The sequence below is a fragment of the Notothenia rossii genome, assembly GCF_949606895.1.
Source record: "Notothenia rossii genome assembly, chromosome: 7".
In the NCBI taxonomy this organism is placed as follows: Eukaryota; Metazoa; Chordata; class Actinopteri; order Perciformes; family Nototheniidae; genus Notothenia; species Notothenia rossii.
In genome coordinates, this window is record NC_136905.1 from 83,149,222 (window position 1) to 83,166,475 (window position 17,254).

The 17,254-nt window shown below is 42.3% G+C and overlaps 1 protein-coding gene across 1 annotated transcript in view; it reads left to right on the forward strand.

Annotated features, from left to right (window-relative positions):
• The window catches only part of sptbn5 (spectrin, beta, non-erythrocytic 5), a gene marked incomplete at its 3' end in the record, with an annotated part of 89,304 nt that overhangs the window by 8,795 nt on the left and 63,255 nt on the right, over positions 1–17,254 (forward strand). Inside the window, exons 3-16 of the mRNA XM_079692876.1 lie at positions 609–776; positions 2,736–2,852; positions 3,906–4,063; positions 4,582–4,810; positions 7,551–7,637; positions 7,727–7,834; positions 8,111–8,195; positions 8,569–8,702; positions 9,997–10,217; positions 11,312–11,450; positions 12,768–12,902; positions 13,030–13,118; positions 14,261–14,414; positions 15,978–16,181. Of these exons, the coding sequence (XP_079549002.1) occupies positions 609–776; positions 2,736–2,852; positions 3,906–4,063; positions 4,582–4,810; positions 7,551–7,637; positions 7,727–7,834; positions 8,111–8,195; positions 8,569–8,702; positions 9,997–10,217; positions 11,312–11,450; positions 12,768–12,902; positions 13,030–13,118; positions 14,261–14,414; positions 15,978–16,181 (2,028 nt within the window). The remainder of the gene's footprint in view (positions 1–608; positions 777–2,735; positions 2,853–3,905; positions 4,064–4,581; positions 4,811–7,550; positions 7,638–7,726; positions 7,835–8,110; positions 8,196–8,568; positions 8,703–9,996; positions 10,218–11,311; positions 11,451–12,767; positions 12,903–13,029; positions 13,119–14,260; positions 14,415–15,977; positions 16,182–17,254) is intronic.

The window sequence follows — 17,254 nt, forward strand, 5'->3', positions numbered from 1 at the left end:
AGACGTACACTTCAGGGGGAAAAAGCACTCGACTCTCAGGACGATTTAAGGGAAATTAGCCTTTAAACTTTGAACTTCCTGTCTGTCACAAAGCTGTACAACATATCCTTACATCCCAGAAACACTCTTGCAGAGGCTTAAGTAGTTTTATCCTTTACTGAAGTTCCAATATGTAAAACTACATGATTTCTGCTGATAGGAAATGAACAGAAGGAAAGCCAGAACCTGTTTCAGTGTTGAAATGGGCACCTGAAGGAAGTATTGCTGGCTTCGTGTAGGGAAAGTATCAGCAATCATTTAAAGGTTTTATCGTCATATAAAGCACATTAGCTGCCAACAGTGCAATGTACAATAAACTTAAGACCTAAAGAAATAAGGAAGTAAGTAAAAATGCGCAATAAAAATAATGCAAGTCAAATGCAGGAAAAAGTCATCTATGAGTAGACAGAATAAGATCAAACAGAATAGGACATCGAAGGACTCGTTCTGCTGTTAATTAATTAATTAAAATGTGAATTTATATGTGAATAGTGAGTATGTATTGTATTGTAATAGTGAATATGCTCTCACTGTAAAGTTGTATGTGCACCTGTGTTCCCGTCCTGCAGGAGAAGGTGGAGCTGACGGACGTTTACACGGAGCTGAAGACCGGAGTCGCCCTGATCCGTCTGCTGGAGCTCATCTCAAAGGAGAAGCTGCCCAAACCCACCCACCGAACACTGAGGGTCCACTGCCTGGAGAACAACAGCAACGCCATCAGCTTCCTCAAAACAAAGGTTACTGTCGTGGCTTCCTTCCTTGTTTTTTTTTCAAGCCTCTAGACGACTTTTTTTTCTTTCCTTTATATTACTTACAGTTGAAGAGTTGGCCTACGATGGTTTAGATCAGGGGTGCCCAAAAGGTCGCGAAGGTAGTGTGGGTAGATCGCATGGCGTTGAAGAAAAAAAAAGTTAGCCTATCATCAATCCTTATTATGGCATTTGCCACTTGATTGCCGTACAGGTAAGCCAGTCTGAAATCTCATATTTTCTAACACGCAGTTCACCACGTATGCGCGGTCAACTGCGCCAGCTGCAAATTACCGGCGAGCTGATTACCTAGTTAGCCTTCCAATTTATAATTATACTAAAGAAAGCGTATAAGGGGGGCCTCACCTCCTCATCTGAAGCTCAAATGCGGCACAATAAGTGTAAGCGCGCCACAGTTTCTCCGCCGCTTCGAGGTTACGGTGCTCGCAGTCCACTAGCACCCCCGCCCCCCCCCCCCCCCCCCCCCCGCTCGCGACACACATGGCCTCAACACATTTTGGGCACCTTGACTTGGTCATTTTAAAAGTAGCTCCCAAGCTGAAAAAATGTGGACACCCCTGGTTTAGATGGTGTTATGCAATGTGTTTGCTCAAAAATAAAATAACAAACTTTTACACACGCAACAAAGAAAAGAGGCCGTTACAATATTCAAAACAAAGAGGCTAAACTCAAATAGAATAAAAAACAACTTAGGTATTCTTTCTTTCTTGATAAGGCTTAACTTAATGACTTAAAGGGTAACTGGACTGTTAAAAACTGTTCCTCGTCGGCGTCTTTCTGCCCATCACTGTCACTTTAGAGGAGGCACCGTGGGAATTGTAGTCTTTTATAGTGTGTTGACTACAGACGTCACAATTATACTGGCTCTTAAGGCCCAGACACACCGGGCTGATTTCGGCCGTCGATAGATGTCTGGCTGTCGATGAGCGTCCTGTCGACCTACTCAGATTGGTGTGTCCTGCACCGTCGTGTCTTTTCGGCCGTGCCGACAGCCTCCCGATTGTTGACATGTTGAATCGGGAGGCTGTCGGCAAAAGGCTGTCGGCAAAAGAAATCACTCTGATTGGCTGTTCAGCTTAGCGAATCAGTGCATTAGAAGCAAAACAGAAGTGAAGAAGGCACACACAGACGGCTATTATTTTTCATTTTCCAGCACCGCACTAAACATGTTTTCGATTACAAGTCTTTCTGTGAAACACTCTGTGATGGACGAGAGTGAAAATGGAACGCACGCTTTTTGTTGTTTGTTTATATCTCGCAGTCTGTTCTTCTTCTCTCGGTTATCACGTGGTCTTTCTTCCGGTTGTTTCCTCTTTTGAATGACGAATACACACTACCGCCGCCTGCTGGTAAGGAGAGTTATTGCCACTCACGCATGCGCAGTTCGTACGTGCTTCTTGGCCGTCGGCCGAAGTCTTTGCGGTGTGTTCCAGTGCGACACATGGCCAAGACGCAGGAGACGTGAGGCAACACAACAGTCGGGTCCGTCGGGACGTGTTCTCTGGGATCAGTTTGGTGTATCAGGGCCTTAACGGTTACTGTCATTCAGATTAAACAAAGAGTCTAGCCCAACAACCTATCAAACTGTCCGGTTTACTTTCCATTTTTATCTTTTGTTTACATGACAAGTCTTTTATTTGACTTTTACTTTTATATGTTCACGATCCTTGCTTGAATCGGAAGTGGTTCTCATGCAGCATTTTGAAGACTTTTTAGATTAGAGAGTTTGGTTTAGTTTATTTATTTAATAATACATGCTTTACAGTGCAGAAAATGAGTGAGAAGAAATTAGTGATGATAATGGACAACAATAAAATAACAAATGGAAAAAAAAAGGAACATTAAATTAAACATTAAAGGATGGAAAGAAAAGACTTAAGTCATTTATAAACGTTGTATGTACCCTCCCTCTTTCTGTCCTGTCAGATTCGGGTGGATCTGATTGGTCCAGAGAATGTGGTGGACGGGGACCGAACGCTGATCCTGGGTCTGCTGTGGATCATCATCCTCAGGTTCCAGATTGGACCCATCAACCTGGACGAGGTAGGGATTCAACCCCACAACCTTCAGTCTGCAATAAACTCTAATCTAGTCCTGACTGTCCTCCTTTACCCCTTTATCTCCTCTAGTATTCCTCCTTTCCTTTACCTCTTCCTCCTTCCTTTCTTTCTCTTACTTCCTCTACCTTTCTTAAGATAAGCCATCCTTTATTGATCCCTGTTGCAAAGTACCCAAATCTCTAAAAGCGGGGAACAACGGAGCTGATCCAGATTTGCGTCCGATATGACGTAATATCTGAAATGTGGACCCACGGCCCAATCAGAAACGTTAGTATCGGAAACAATGCCCGACTGTTTTGGACGTAATATGGTCGGTGTTTACATTAGCATGGCTAACACTCAGAGCTAACCTGTACTGGAGAGCATGTGTGTGAAGAAGCAGGAAGTAAAAAGGAACTCACCTTGTGGTATAACCGGCAAGAGAGAAAGCCTTTGAGCTCCATACTGTTTCAGAGAGAATCCTTGATAATCCATGATATGGCGTTTCATCACGGCAGCATTTAGTTTAGACAGTAGCTGCCGGGTCCCGCTTGAGCTCAGACCCCTCCTTTTTATTAAAGCTTTATACACAAATCAGCACTTTTGAAACAGGAAGTGAAATAGAGGGATATGAGGCATGGCTAGAATGGGTGATCTGTTTGGTGTTTGGAGCAAAACACTTCATAGACATGTTTTTTATATATTTTTATATATCTGAGACCTATCTATTGCCTAAAAATAGCATGATAGGTGACCTTTAAGTTATAGTGTTCCTGTCTGTTGTCTTCTTAAGTGTTAATGATGATGTATAGCACTTTGAATTGCCTCTGTGTCTGAAAATGTGCTGTATAAATAAACGTACATTTCCTTATTTCCATATTTTTCGTAGTTCTTATTTGATCCGTCTCTCTTTTATTTGCCTGTCTTCCTCCACCTGCTCTTGTCTCCATCTCCTTTTCTTTATATCCTTCTCCTCCTCCTCTTTTCTCTTTCATTGTTTTCTCCCTCCTCACCTCCTCACCTCCTCACCTCCTCTCCTCTCCCTCCTCACCCCCAGCTGGATGGGGGAGGCAGTAAGGCCAAGCGCTCGGCGAAGGAGGCTCTGCTGATCTGGTGTCAGAGGAAGACGGCGGGTTACGATGGCGTCAACGTTCAAGACTTCTCGTCCAGCTGGAGGAGCGGACTCGCTTTCAACGCCCTCATCCACGCACACCGGTAACACACACACACACACACACACACACACACACACACACACACACACACACACACACACACACACACACACACACACACACACACACACACACACACACACACACACACACACACACACACACACACACACACACACACACACACACACACACACACACACAGACACACACACACACACACACACACACACACACACACACACACACACCGACACCGACACACACACACACACACACACACACACACACACACACACACACCAGTCACACACACACACACACACACACACACACACACACACACACACACACACACACACACACACACACACACACACACACACACACACACACACACACACACACACACACACACACACACACACACACACACACACACACACACACACACACACACACACACACACACCAGTCACACACACACACACACACACACACATTTGTGTCTATTCTCCTTCCAATCTGCTCCATCCTCTCCCTCTCTCTCCATCTCAGGCCGGACCTTTTTGACTATCGCCGCTTCCGTGCTGACGACCCGTTACGAAACCTGGAGCACGCCTTCCGTCTGGCAGAGCGTCAGTTTGGGATCATGCAGCTGCTGGAGGTGGAGGACATGGTGGTTCCCCATCCGGACGAGAAGTCCATCATGACCTACGTCTCCCTGTACTACCACTACTTCTCCAAGATGAAGCAGGGACAGACCATCCAGAAGAGGCTCGCTAAGGTCTCTCACACACACACACACACACACACACACACACACACACACACACACACACACACACACACACACACACACACACACACACACACACACACACACACACACACACACACACACACACACACACACACATTCAGTTAAAGGTCAGGTTTTTGAATTCTTACCACATTTTTATCCCACACTGAGAAAATTGGACCAGTGCATTTCTGTCACTGTCCAACATGTGGACTCTCCTGCCCTCTGCAGGCTGCTGTAGGAACTGCAGCACAGGCCACCTGTCTGATCGCAATTATTATTTTGTACCACAGCGGGGAAATGTACAGTTGCAACAGTAAAGGTCCAGTGCAAAAAAAGAAATAGCCTGAAGGTGATTCTGCATGTTTTCAGCCCAATAATTACATGTTTACATTCCTGTTGGACAGTTTATAAATCTGTTCTGTTTAGACCTGACTTCTTTTCCTTCCAGGCTGCTGTCAGTCAATTCAAAGCATGGAAGTAGCAGCCAGTATAATCATTCTAAATGCTAACAGTAAATTGCAGATGACAGTCTTTGCACAAACGTATCTTATAGTCTTAGCTCTACATGGCATTTGTCTGCGTACTGTTTGGAACTGCAGGAACGTCTTCTGCCTGTAGTCCTTTTCTATTGGCTTACACTCGAACCATGACTTCCTTTAATCCCTCAAATCCCTCCTCCTGTCTGTCAATCAGTGTGGATTACTGCTGGATTAGATCCAGACTGACAGGAAGTCACCTGCAGGCTGAGCTAACACACATTGGGAAGGCTTTGGATTCTGCTCAGAGAGACAGAAGACACACACCTCTACCTGCTGTCTGCTCAGAGAGACAGAAGAAGACACACACCTCTACCTGCTCAGAGAGACAGGATGAGAGAATTGACTGTGGATCTAAAAGGCATTTGAAGTGGTTCAGTTTGTAGTTGTTGTCCTCAGTCTTTGTTGGGTTCTCGGTAAGCTTTTGTTTTTGTTTTTAGAGCTTGGTTGGAGCTGCAAAGCCGATCGTTTCTTTGTGACGGAGAACAGATGATGCTCTTTCAGCAAATTGTGTCGTTTAAAAAGAAACTGTTCCTCAGCTTTGTCAGGGTTTCAGAAGATTGGACTCAAACAGATGTTCTTGTTTGGTGTGAAAACTCCTTCATTTCTTACCTTTGGTAGAACTACAAATACCCATTACCTATATACACTGTAAAACAAAATATAGGTAGAGAAGCTGTCCCATCTGTATTCTGTTTTTAAAGGACTTTCATGCAAAAATGGAGGAAAGAATGCTATTATTTAATATTTACCATAAACCAGATTTTCTCTATTTTAAATTATATGAAACTTAAAAGGAATGTGCTTTTGGACTGACGAAACGAGACATTTAAACACGTCACCTTGGACTTTGAGAACCTGGGATGGATAGTTATCACAATTTTCTCACGTTTTAAAGACACGTTTTTCACTGGAGAGCCAAACACAGACTTTTATTCCATTAATGATCCACTTTACTGACACTCCAAAGATGGTGCACGGACAATATAACATGCAATAGCAGATGTTATCAATACTGACTCTCAAGAAGTGCCGCTGATCTTCTGATGTTTGGATGCTATGGAAGGAGGGCAAGAAATGTTAGTGGTTTATGTACCTGGTGAAAACACATGTCCAGGTCCGGTAGTGTACCTGTGGGTCACGTGACGGTGTCTCAGGTGTGTCACAGGTGTGTCACAGGTGTGTGTTGTCACAGCATGTCAATGATGGGGAGTCTCAGTTATCAGTTAGTGAAGCAGCAGCACAGGAGAGACACCTCCACCAGGTCCCACCGCAAGGTTAGTTATATATTGTGATCCTGTCCTGTTGTTTACAGCGTTCCTATTTGAAGGCATCCAAGAAAAAAAAACGTAAACAACATCAAATAAATTGTAAGGTTCCTTAGGGGTTCATCTAAAGGCCAGTGTGTTTTATCGTACACCCTGGTGGTGGACTTTCCAAATCAATGCTACTTACATTCAGCTATATATGGAGTTATGCTGTTGACACTGAAAGAAGTGGCGCTCTCCTTTCTTAGATTATTTTAAACAAGTATCACATTTTCGAATATGAACCATGAAACCATTTTGTTTGTTTATTTATTCTCGGGGGAAGCTAAGCACAAACGTCAGGCTCATTCTCAGATCTAACTGTTTATGCCTTTTTATAAACATTTTATATAGAGCCGAATTAATCAGTAAACAGACAAATAATCAACAACTATTTTATTAAAATATATATTAATTGGAAGTAATTGTAAGCCAAGTTGATACATTTGTTCAGGCTTCATTGTCTTATGAGTTAGGATACTATATATTTGTATGGTTTTGGGCTGTTGGTTGATATTTTTTCACAATTAGTTTGACATTTTATACAATATATTATATATTATAAGTGATTATTTACTATTCTTATATTATTTACATTTTGTTTACCATTTAATGCATTACAGCAATATTCAACTTGAGCTGCAGTTAAGAATATTTTTAAGAATATTTTCTATTCTTAACTGCAGCTCAAGTTGAATATTGCTGTAATGCATTAAATGGTAAACAAAATGTACAGGTATGCCTTTCAAAATAACATCATAATATTATCGTTGAGAGATATCAAAACGTTATGTAGTAAATGTTTGGTTGATATTAATAATAGAGGATTTTGTGTGATAAGGAAAAAAGTATTTAATATTTTCCTGTCTGTCTCCTCAGATCGTGGGGATGCTGATGGAGCTGGACGACATGAAGGTCCAGTATGAGAGGCTGGTCTCAGATCTGCTGCACTGGATCAAAACCAAGGTGACTCAAAACTCAACAGTGTCTGTATTTTTATTTAATAAATGGTGCTTAGCTTGTTGATGGACTGATGAAGGATTGTCTGTCTGAAGGTAGTGCAGCTGAATGACCGCCGATTCCCAAACTCTGTGAGGGAGATGCAGAAACTCATGATGGCGTTCAAGACCTACAGGACTGTGGAGAAACCCCCGAAATATCAGGTTAGACGATGGCATAAGAGTAACACATTTCACCTTTACCTGCTGAGCCTTCAGTCTCATTTATCTCTCAGCCTTCAGGTAACATCTCCTGTTTATCAATTACTTTTATTATAAAAAATACTACATTCTGTAATTTTTCGCCCATTGAAACTGTGTGGAGATGACACACATCGCTCAAAATCAATCCATTTCCTGAGTAATATTTAGTTTTGTATACCTCCAAGTGTTTCATTTTCTATATATTATTCTCCTTTAATTGTCTCTCTTTGTCTTTAGGAACGTGGGGCGATCGAAGCTCATCTGTTCAATCTGAAGACTCAGCTGGCTGCCAACAACCAATGGGCTTACAATCCTCCTGAGGGTAGGAAACACACACACACACACACACACACACACACACACACACACACACACACACACACACACACACACACACACACACACACACACACACACACACACACACACGCACACACACACACACACACACACACACACACACACACACCCTTTTTATTCCACTATTTTGTAATTTAGCAATAACTTTAATGAAGTGCAGCCTCGACTTCCGCGGCCTTCCATAGTAATAGCTCTCTGTGTGTGTGTGTGTGTGTGTGTGTGTGTGTGTGTGTGTGTGTGTGTGTGTGTGTGTGTGTGTGTGTGTGTGTGTGTGTGTGTGTGTGTGTGTGTGTGTGTGTGTGTGTGTGTGTGTGTGTGTGTGTGTGTGTGTGTAGGTAAAACCCTGAGTGACATAGAGAAGAGTTGGGCTGTGTTGGAGAGAGCTGAACACGAGCGAGAGCGAGCTCTGCTGGAGGCTCTGCTCCGTCTGGAGAACCTGGAGCAGCTCGCACAGAAGTTTGAGAGGAAGGTAAACGACACCTCCCCCCCCCCCAGAACAGAAAAACATCTAATCTGAAAATAGATGTTTTTTACTCTTAGAATAGATTCAATTCATCTTTATTGTCCGTACAGGTAAGGGGGCAACGAAATGCTTAAAAAACCGACGTATAGTTAGGGCTTAACATTCTCTTTGTTACACACTTAAGCGCCCGGAAAATATACGTTTTGTAATACTGGTTTGTATAAATATGACTAATATGCAAAGAGTCTCTTATCTCCTTAACGAACTGACTCAAATAATTGCAGAAAGAAAGTGAACTTCAGCTTCAATTGCAAAGAAATATATCATATCTTATTGACCGAACAAATGTTTAAGGTCGCTAGGGGTGCAGTCGTCGATTCGTTGGTGACGTCATCACGTGTGTTTTACGTGCCGTTAAGCTCCAACGTTATCGGTCTTTTTATCGGTACTGGAGACATTTAGAAAAGATATGTCATCTGTATTATTGCTACACAAACATTATATCGCAGTCTTAGAGTCACCAACTCCTTTCTAATATGCAAAAAGACAAAACACAGGAAGCGTAGTATTTACGAGTCACAGGAACGTCTTCCAAATCTTTAGTGAAAGAGTCTTTCAAGACATCCGCGGTTGTTTAGTTAAAGAGTGAAGCAGAATGAAGTGTTGAACAGTGTAAAGTAGAAATTCTCAGTCAGCTACATAAAAGTAAGAACACCTGTCGTCAGTGAAACGCCCTCCTTACTGCAGAACGTCTCTCATTATATGTGTTATAATGTTTTGTAACGGACGTTGTCTGATTATATAATCATATGCGCGGGCCGCTAGTTTCTGTTGATCTCCAGATTAACAGCAGCATGAGAATAACCTGCCGATGCTCCATGGCGGAGGCTCCGGTAGAAATTGCCAGGATTTGCGTTTTTACCCCCTTAATGTCTGACCAATGGTTGAACAGCATTTCCGAGCACATGACTTGTGTTTAAAGTTGATAGTCTGTTTGAGTTTGAACCATGGAAACTGGATACAGCGTGGGAGCCGGGGCCTCTTTCATTCCTATGAGAGTTTGGCACATGAATACAAAATGGCCCAACTTTTGAGAGAGCGAAACGTCACGAAAGTATTCATACAATCATATAATCCGTTGTTATTGTGCGTCCATGGGTAAAGGTAAAAGTCATGTAGTACTGAACACGTAACATGAACGTGCCGGGCGGCGCGGTCCCGTGGGTTAGATTGACACTTTGAATTGCCTTGTGTTGAAAAGTGCTATAAATAAACGTGCTGAGTTTGTTTTGTGTCTCAGGCAGCGTTGAGGGAGGGGTATCTGGAGGATACGCTGCGTCTGATCCGAAGACAGGACATTCGGGGTCTCTCTTCCCTGGAGGAGGCTCAGGCAGCCGGACGCCGTCTGGAAGCGCTCTCCACCGACGCTCTGGCCAGAGAGCCGCGCTTCGCTGCTCTGAGAGACATGGCTAAGACCATCGAGAGAGGAAACTACCACAGCAAGGAGCAGATCATGGAGAGGTGGGAGGGAGACGACATTTACATTGCTTTAATCACACGCCCTATTGACTATGACAGAAGCTATGTATGTTAAGTAGGGATGTAACGATATATCGAATATCGCGGTAAATAGATGTCTCAATACCGTCGTCAGACTGACAAAATATACCGCGATTTTTTTAATTAAAAAAAAACCTTTATTCAACCAGATGGTCCCATTGAGATCATCGATCTCTTTTTCAAGGGAGACCTGCCCAACATGGCAGCAAGCAGGTTACAACATAAAACAACAGATAACACACAAGGACATGGTATTCACAGGGCTACATGTACACACCTAGAGACATTGACAAGTACCAACAGTATATTTATATCTCGCCCTGTCAGTAAGCCTCACCTTCTTGGCAACAACTGTATAGTTTTTGAAGTGGTGGAGAGACAATGCTGAGTTTGACCCACTGCTGTCACCATGGCCAAAGCATATCTCTATGTCCCAGCAACATCAGTACCAAGCAAGAGAGTTTTTTCCACAGCAGGGGATATTGTAAACGCCCAAACATCCCAGCTTCTACCTGGAAATGTGGACATGCTCATATTCCTCAAAGATAACCTTGATGATGCTGAGTGAGTGAGTTAGAGTTGAGTTACTTGAAAAACTGAAGTGAAACTTGATTTATTCTATTGCAGGGTCTGATTATTATATTGTTGACACTTTAAAATACTAGTATCCTACTAAAATGCTGTACAAATCAGATGTATTATTTAAGAAAGAAAAAAAAAAATTCACATTTCTTTCCTTTATTTTTCAATATCGCGATAAATATCGTACCGTGGACTTTTTATCGCGATAGTATCGTACCGTGAGTTTTTGGTATCGTTACATCCCTAATGTTAAGCTATAACTTTAACAGCTAAGCTTAAAAAAGTTAAAGTTAAAAACGTTCCCACGGTGCAAAACAATGGATGTTCATGGAAATCAGCTAATCAGCTAAAATCATTTCTTTTGAGAGTTATTCATTTATACACGTGATCCTTGTTTAATAACTACATGTATATATTGACATCATTTATTTGTTTTACTGATTAAAACACATGTTTTTATTTGTGTTTTTAAGAGAGGAGAACATTAGCCACCGATGGAAGGATCTACTCCAGCAGCTCCAAGAGCAGAGGGGGCTGCTGGGAAATGTAGTTGAAAGCCTCAGCATCCTCAGAGACATCGAGCTCGTGTCCCAGGACCTGAAAGAACTACAGGTGAGTTTACACCGAAACTCTATTGGTTAATACGGAGGCTGCTGAGAAAACAGAAAGTGTATGCTTGTACAAAATCAAAGTACATTTCTGATTGTAAATACACAAATTCATCGCATCTTTTTCGTATCTGTATTTATACAACTTTGGAAGAACATGTAGAGAAATGAAAATCATTTTGTTTACAAATACACCATTTCTGATTCGGATTCACCCGAGTTCACCCCAATTAATGATGTGTATTTATACAAATAATTATATAAAAGAAGTGTAAAATATTAAAATAGAATCAAATGTAGACGGTAATTTTTTTTAAATGATCAGATTCTTTTGATTCTGAGAGAAAGTATGCAAAAAAAATATTGTATCATTGAAATATTTGTTCTAGTTTGCCCATGAAAGCATCACCACAGATATAAATGTATGTCAAAAATGAACAAAAAAAATGGCAGACGTGTGGCGCAGTGGACTAGTGCGTTGGTTCGGATCAGGTTCAAACCCCACTGCAGTCAGCATGTCGTTGTGTCCCTGAGACACTTCACCCCAAATTGCTCCTGAGGGGATTGCCCACAGTAACGGCCCGTCCACACAGCAGCTGTGAAAAAAATCTTGGAGGTGGGCGTATCTGAAAGCTTGGGGATTTTTTGCGACCAACAACCAATCACATGAATCTCCCGCCCCGACATAAAAAGCAATAGCAATGTTAAAACGAAGTAAACTGGATATAAACTCCCAAACAGGCGAAAACCTACCAGTTTCACCCACTGTCTCTGCCACCTCCCTCCATGCCTGGTTCCTCCGGTTTGTATCCCGGTAAATAGTTCTGGTCGTAAAGAACCGGGTGATTTGCTACCGTAATTTCTCATTTGGAATATGAGGAAATGAACTGCGGTCTGGCTCTCCCAGCTTGCACGTGGTTTGATTGGCTAGCGCTTGTACTGTCAGATTTGCATAAACGGGATTTGATTGGCTGACGCTTGTTCTGTCAGATTTGCATAAACGGGATTTGATTGGCTGACGCTTCCAGCTCAGCTTCAAAAGTTGAACATTGCTCAACTTTTGAATCCTGGAAATCCTGGAAATCTTCGCTTTGCTTCCCCACAATGCAGTTCGGCGAAAAGTGACGTCACCCCATTCAAAGTGAATAGGCGGAGAAGCGTCGGAAGATTATTTAACGCTGCTGTCTGGACGGGCCGTAATGAGTATGTAAGCCGCTTTGGATAAAAGCGTCTAAAATGTAATGTAATGTTTCTCCTTCCTCCTTCTTACTTCACTTTCACTCTCTCTCATCCATCTCTCCTCCCCCCTTTCGTCTCCCAGACCCAGGCCAGTTCCTCTGAATGTGGCAAACAGCTGGCAGAGGTGGAGTCTCTCCTCCAGAAACAGGATCTCCTCGAAGCTCAATTCTCAGCTCACGGAGAAACCATCAGCGCCATCAGCAGGACGGCGCTGAAGGTACGAGACCATACGAGTTCTAGACCATGCTAACTCACCAGATGTCTTCTGACTGTGTGACTTTGGTCTCCTCTCTCCTTCTCTCCTTCTCTCCTTCTCTCCTTCTCTCCTTCTCTCCTTCTCTCAGGTGAAAGCCAGAGACGGTCAGCAGATCCAGAGCAGAGTGAGAGCTCTCGAGGCTCAGTATAACTCTCTGGTGTCGCTCAGCAGCAACAGGTTTTCTATTGTTTCTATTTATAGTTTGTGATTGAGGAACAGATTATAATTAATAACAGATCTGAACATTTATCAACACGTCCCTCCACCTTCATTTCTCTCATTTTCTCCTCCCTTGTTCCCTCCTCTCCTCTCTTGTTCCCTCCTCTCCTCTCTTGTTCCCTCCTCTCCTCTCTTGTTCCCTTCCCTCCTCTCTTGTACCCTCCTCTCCTCTCTTGTTCCCTCCTCTCCTCTCTTCTTCCCTTTCCCCTCTTGTTCCCTCCTCTCCTCTCTTGTTCCCTCCTCTCCTCTCTTGTTCCCTCTCCCCTCTTGTTCCCTCCTCTCCTCTCTTGTTCCCTCTCCCCTCTTGTTCCCTCCTCTCATCTCTTCTTCCCTCTCCCCTCTTGTTCCCTCCTCTCCTCTCTTGTTCCCTCCTCTCTTCTCTTGTTCCCTCCTCTCCTCTCTCCTTTCCTCCCTCCTCTCTTATTCCCTCCTCTATTGTTCCCTCCTCTCCTCTCTTGTTCCTTCCTCTTCTCTCCTCTCTTGTTCCCTCCTCTCCTCTCTTGTTCCCTCCTCCCCTCTCTTGTTCCCTCCTCTCTTGTTCCCTCCTCTCCTCTCTTGTCTCCTCCCTCCTCTCTTGTCTCCTCCTCTCCTCTCTTGTTCCCTCCTCTCCTCTCCTCTCCTCTCTTGTCTCCTCCCTCTTCTCTTGTCTCCTCCTCTCCTCTCTTGTTCCCTCCTCTCTTGTTCCCTCCTCTCCTCTCTCCTTTCCTCCCTCCTCTTTTGTTCCCTCCTCTCCTCTCTTGTACCCTCCTCTCTTGTTCCCTCCTCTCCTCTCCTCTCTTGTCTCCTCCCTCTTCTCTTGTCTCCTCCTCTCCTCTCTTGTTCCCTTCTCTCTTGTTCCCTCCTCTCCTCTCCTCTCTTGTCTCCTCCCTCTTCTCTTGTCTCCTCCTCTCCTCTCTTGTTCCCTTCTCTCTTGTTCCCTCCTCTCCTCTCTCCTTTCCTCCCTCCTCTCTTGTCTCCTCCTCTCCTCTCTTGTTCCCTCCTCTCCTCTCCTCTCCTCTCTTGTCTCCTCCCTCTTCTCTTGTCTCCTCCTCTCCTCTCTTGTTCCCTCCTCTCTTGTTCCCTCCTCTCCTCTCTCCTTTCCTCCCTCCTCTCCCCTGCAGGAGGAGACAGTTGGAGGCTCAGTTGAAGCTCTTTGAGTTCTTCCATGACTCTGAGGAGATGGAGGCCTGGCTGTATGAGCGCTGGTTGAGGCTTCAGATAGCCGGACTCGGAAGAGACCTGAACCACATCCAGCTCGCTCAACACAAACACAAGGTGGCGCTCTCAACACCATAAACATACGTTAGAAAAATATCACCGGCTTGAGCTTGAATCTCAGGATCCATGTATCTGTGATCCTCTCCAGAATGGAAGGAGTCATCACATACAGAGCATCAAGTAGTTCCTGAACAGTGTCCTTCACATGCTGATATCATCATACATCCTGTCATCTACAAAATTCTGACTTTTTCACAAAATTATGAGTTTTTCACAAAATTATGAGTTTTTCACAAAATTATGAGTTTTTTTCACAAAATTATGATTTTTTTCACAAAATTATGATTTTTTTCCACAAAATTATGATTTTTTTCTCTCAAAAACTCAAAATTCTAAACTTCTCAAAATCTAAAAATTCTTACTTTTTCATGAAAAACTCAAAATTCTTACTTTTTCACAACATTCCGATTTTTTTCTCAAAATTCTTACTTTTTCTCAAAAACTCAAAACTCTTACTTTTTCTAAAAATTCTTACTTTTTTTCAAAATCTCAAAATCCTTACTTTTTCCTCAAAATTCTGTACTTTTTCCGAAAAGAAAATTTGACTTTTTCTCAAAATCAGGACTTTTTCTAAATACTTAAAATGTTAATAATCCCTGGTCCCCGGCTTGAGCTTGAATCTCAGGATCCATGTATCTGTGATCCTCTCCAGAACGGAAGTAGTCATCACATACAGAGCATCAAGTAGTTCCTGAACAGTGTCCTTCACATGCTGATATCCAAGAGAGGGAGTTACACAGTCCCAAGATGGAGGAATAGAAAGCAGTATTCAATGTTTACTTCAGATTAGCTCCACGTCAGAAATGATCATGCTTGTCATATGTCTCTCTCCATAGAGGCTGAATCATCATGTTAATCACATAGCTATCATATGCCTCAAACAGTCCTGATGCTCTTCTAGGTAATCACACATCCTGTCATGTTCACAGCTACAGTTGATACCTTTGTTATCATGTGGACTCTCATATTGGAAGAGGACTTTCAGGATTTTCACTATAAAATGCAGATTAAAAATGTGTAGTCTTTAGTAAGGTTTACTATATTAAACAATATCTTAAGCAACATCAGTGCCTATACATGTAAGTGTAACATTTCTCACTGTGGGATTTTCTGTCATTTGTTTTAATAAACTAACAGTCATAAAAATGTATAAAAAAAATATTAAAAAAAAAAATACATGAAATGAATAAATACATAAAATTATATATATTTTTTTAAACGTATAAATACTTAAAAAATATATTAATATGCAAAAATATAATTTGGAAAAATATGTGTAATAGGGATGGGAATGATTAATCGAATATACGAATATGAGTTATAAATATTCTTATTGTAATTTTTTTATGTTGTCATTTTTATGGGAGGGGTGCCTAGGTTGATTACATATTATCAAATGGATTAATTAAATGGATACAACAGTGCCATTTACAATATCTTCAGAAAAATATTAAAGAAAAAAAAAAGACGTGTAACGATATACAATATAATCTTCTTTTTTTTTTGCAGTCTAATTAATCCATAATATTGATTTGTATATTCCTACTTCTATCCTGTCAGGTGTTGGAGGCGGAGCTCCAGGCCCAGGAGTCTCTGTACCAGGGGATTCTGGGTAGAGGTCAGGATCTTCAGTCCAAACAGAGTCAGGCCAATCAGAGATCAATACAGAAGTGGATCAGCACTCTGAAGAAGATGTGGAGCCATCTGACCGACGAGGCCACGGCTCGAAGAAACAGACTGGAGGCCGCCGCCATCATCAAACAGGTACACGAGGACATTTATATTTATAACACCGCAGATTTTAAAACCATTACGGTATTTACACAATTCTACTACTTTAATAAACACACAACTATGTGCAATATGTGCAATATACATATATATTCTGTTAATAAAAACTAAATAAATAAATCCTCAGAACTTTCACAGGATGCGTTTTTTGTAAATTGTATAACTTTTTTTATTATATATTTTTATTAAGTAAAGGATATACAGTATTAGGTAACATTAAGCTGTCTTTGGCTCTTTTCTGCTGTAACAATGCACACTTCCCCCACAAATAAAGGGGCTCTGATTCTGAAGATGTTTGTTGATGTACTGACTAGGGATGCGAGAAACTGACCATGATCAAAATCGAAAATCGGACAGCCCTGGCGAATAATAATCGATTATTCGACATGACCGTATAGACGCCCGCCGCCCGCCCCCCCCCTCTTCTCTTCCTTTGTTCATCTTTAGTTGTGTTCTCACTCCAATAAATCAATCGCACGCGTGACGGGGGGGGGGGGGGGGGGCGAAGGGCTGCTGGCTTCCTCCAAGTTTACAGTAAAACAAACTGGTGGTGTGACCGATGGCCATTTACAATTATTAATACTATTATTAGCATTAGTCTATATTTTGGTTGAAACTAAGCCAGAAAAAAACAAAAAACATAAATAATAATATATAAATAAAATCGAATTTTAAAAATAATTTTCGATTATGGAGACTGTAACGGCCCGTCCACACTACAGCTTCGACAGCTTCAAAAACGGTTTCCAACGCGTCTGCCCATTCACTTTGAATGGGGTGACGTCACGTTGCCTCGCTTTTCGCCAAACTGAATTGTGGGTAACAGAGCGGAGCTTTCCTGGCGTTTCAGGCTGCAAAAGTTGAGCAATGTTCAACTTTTGAAGCTTCTGAAGCTTTCGGTGGAAGCGTCAGCCAATCAAATCATATGCCAGTACGAGCTCTAGCCAATCAAACCGCTGCTTGTGTGTCAGGGGCGGGAGATTCATGTAATTGGTTGTTGGTCGAGCTTCAGACACGCCCGCCGGCAAGCTTTTTTTGAAGCTGTA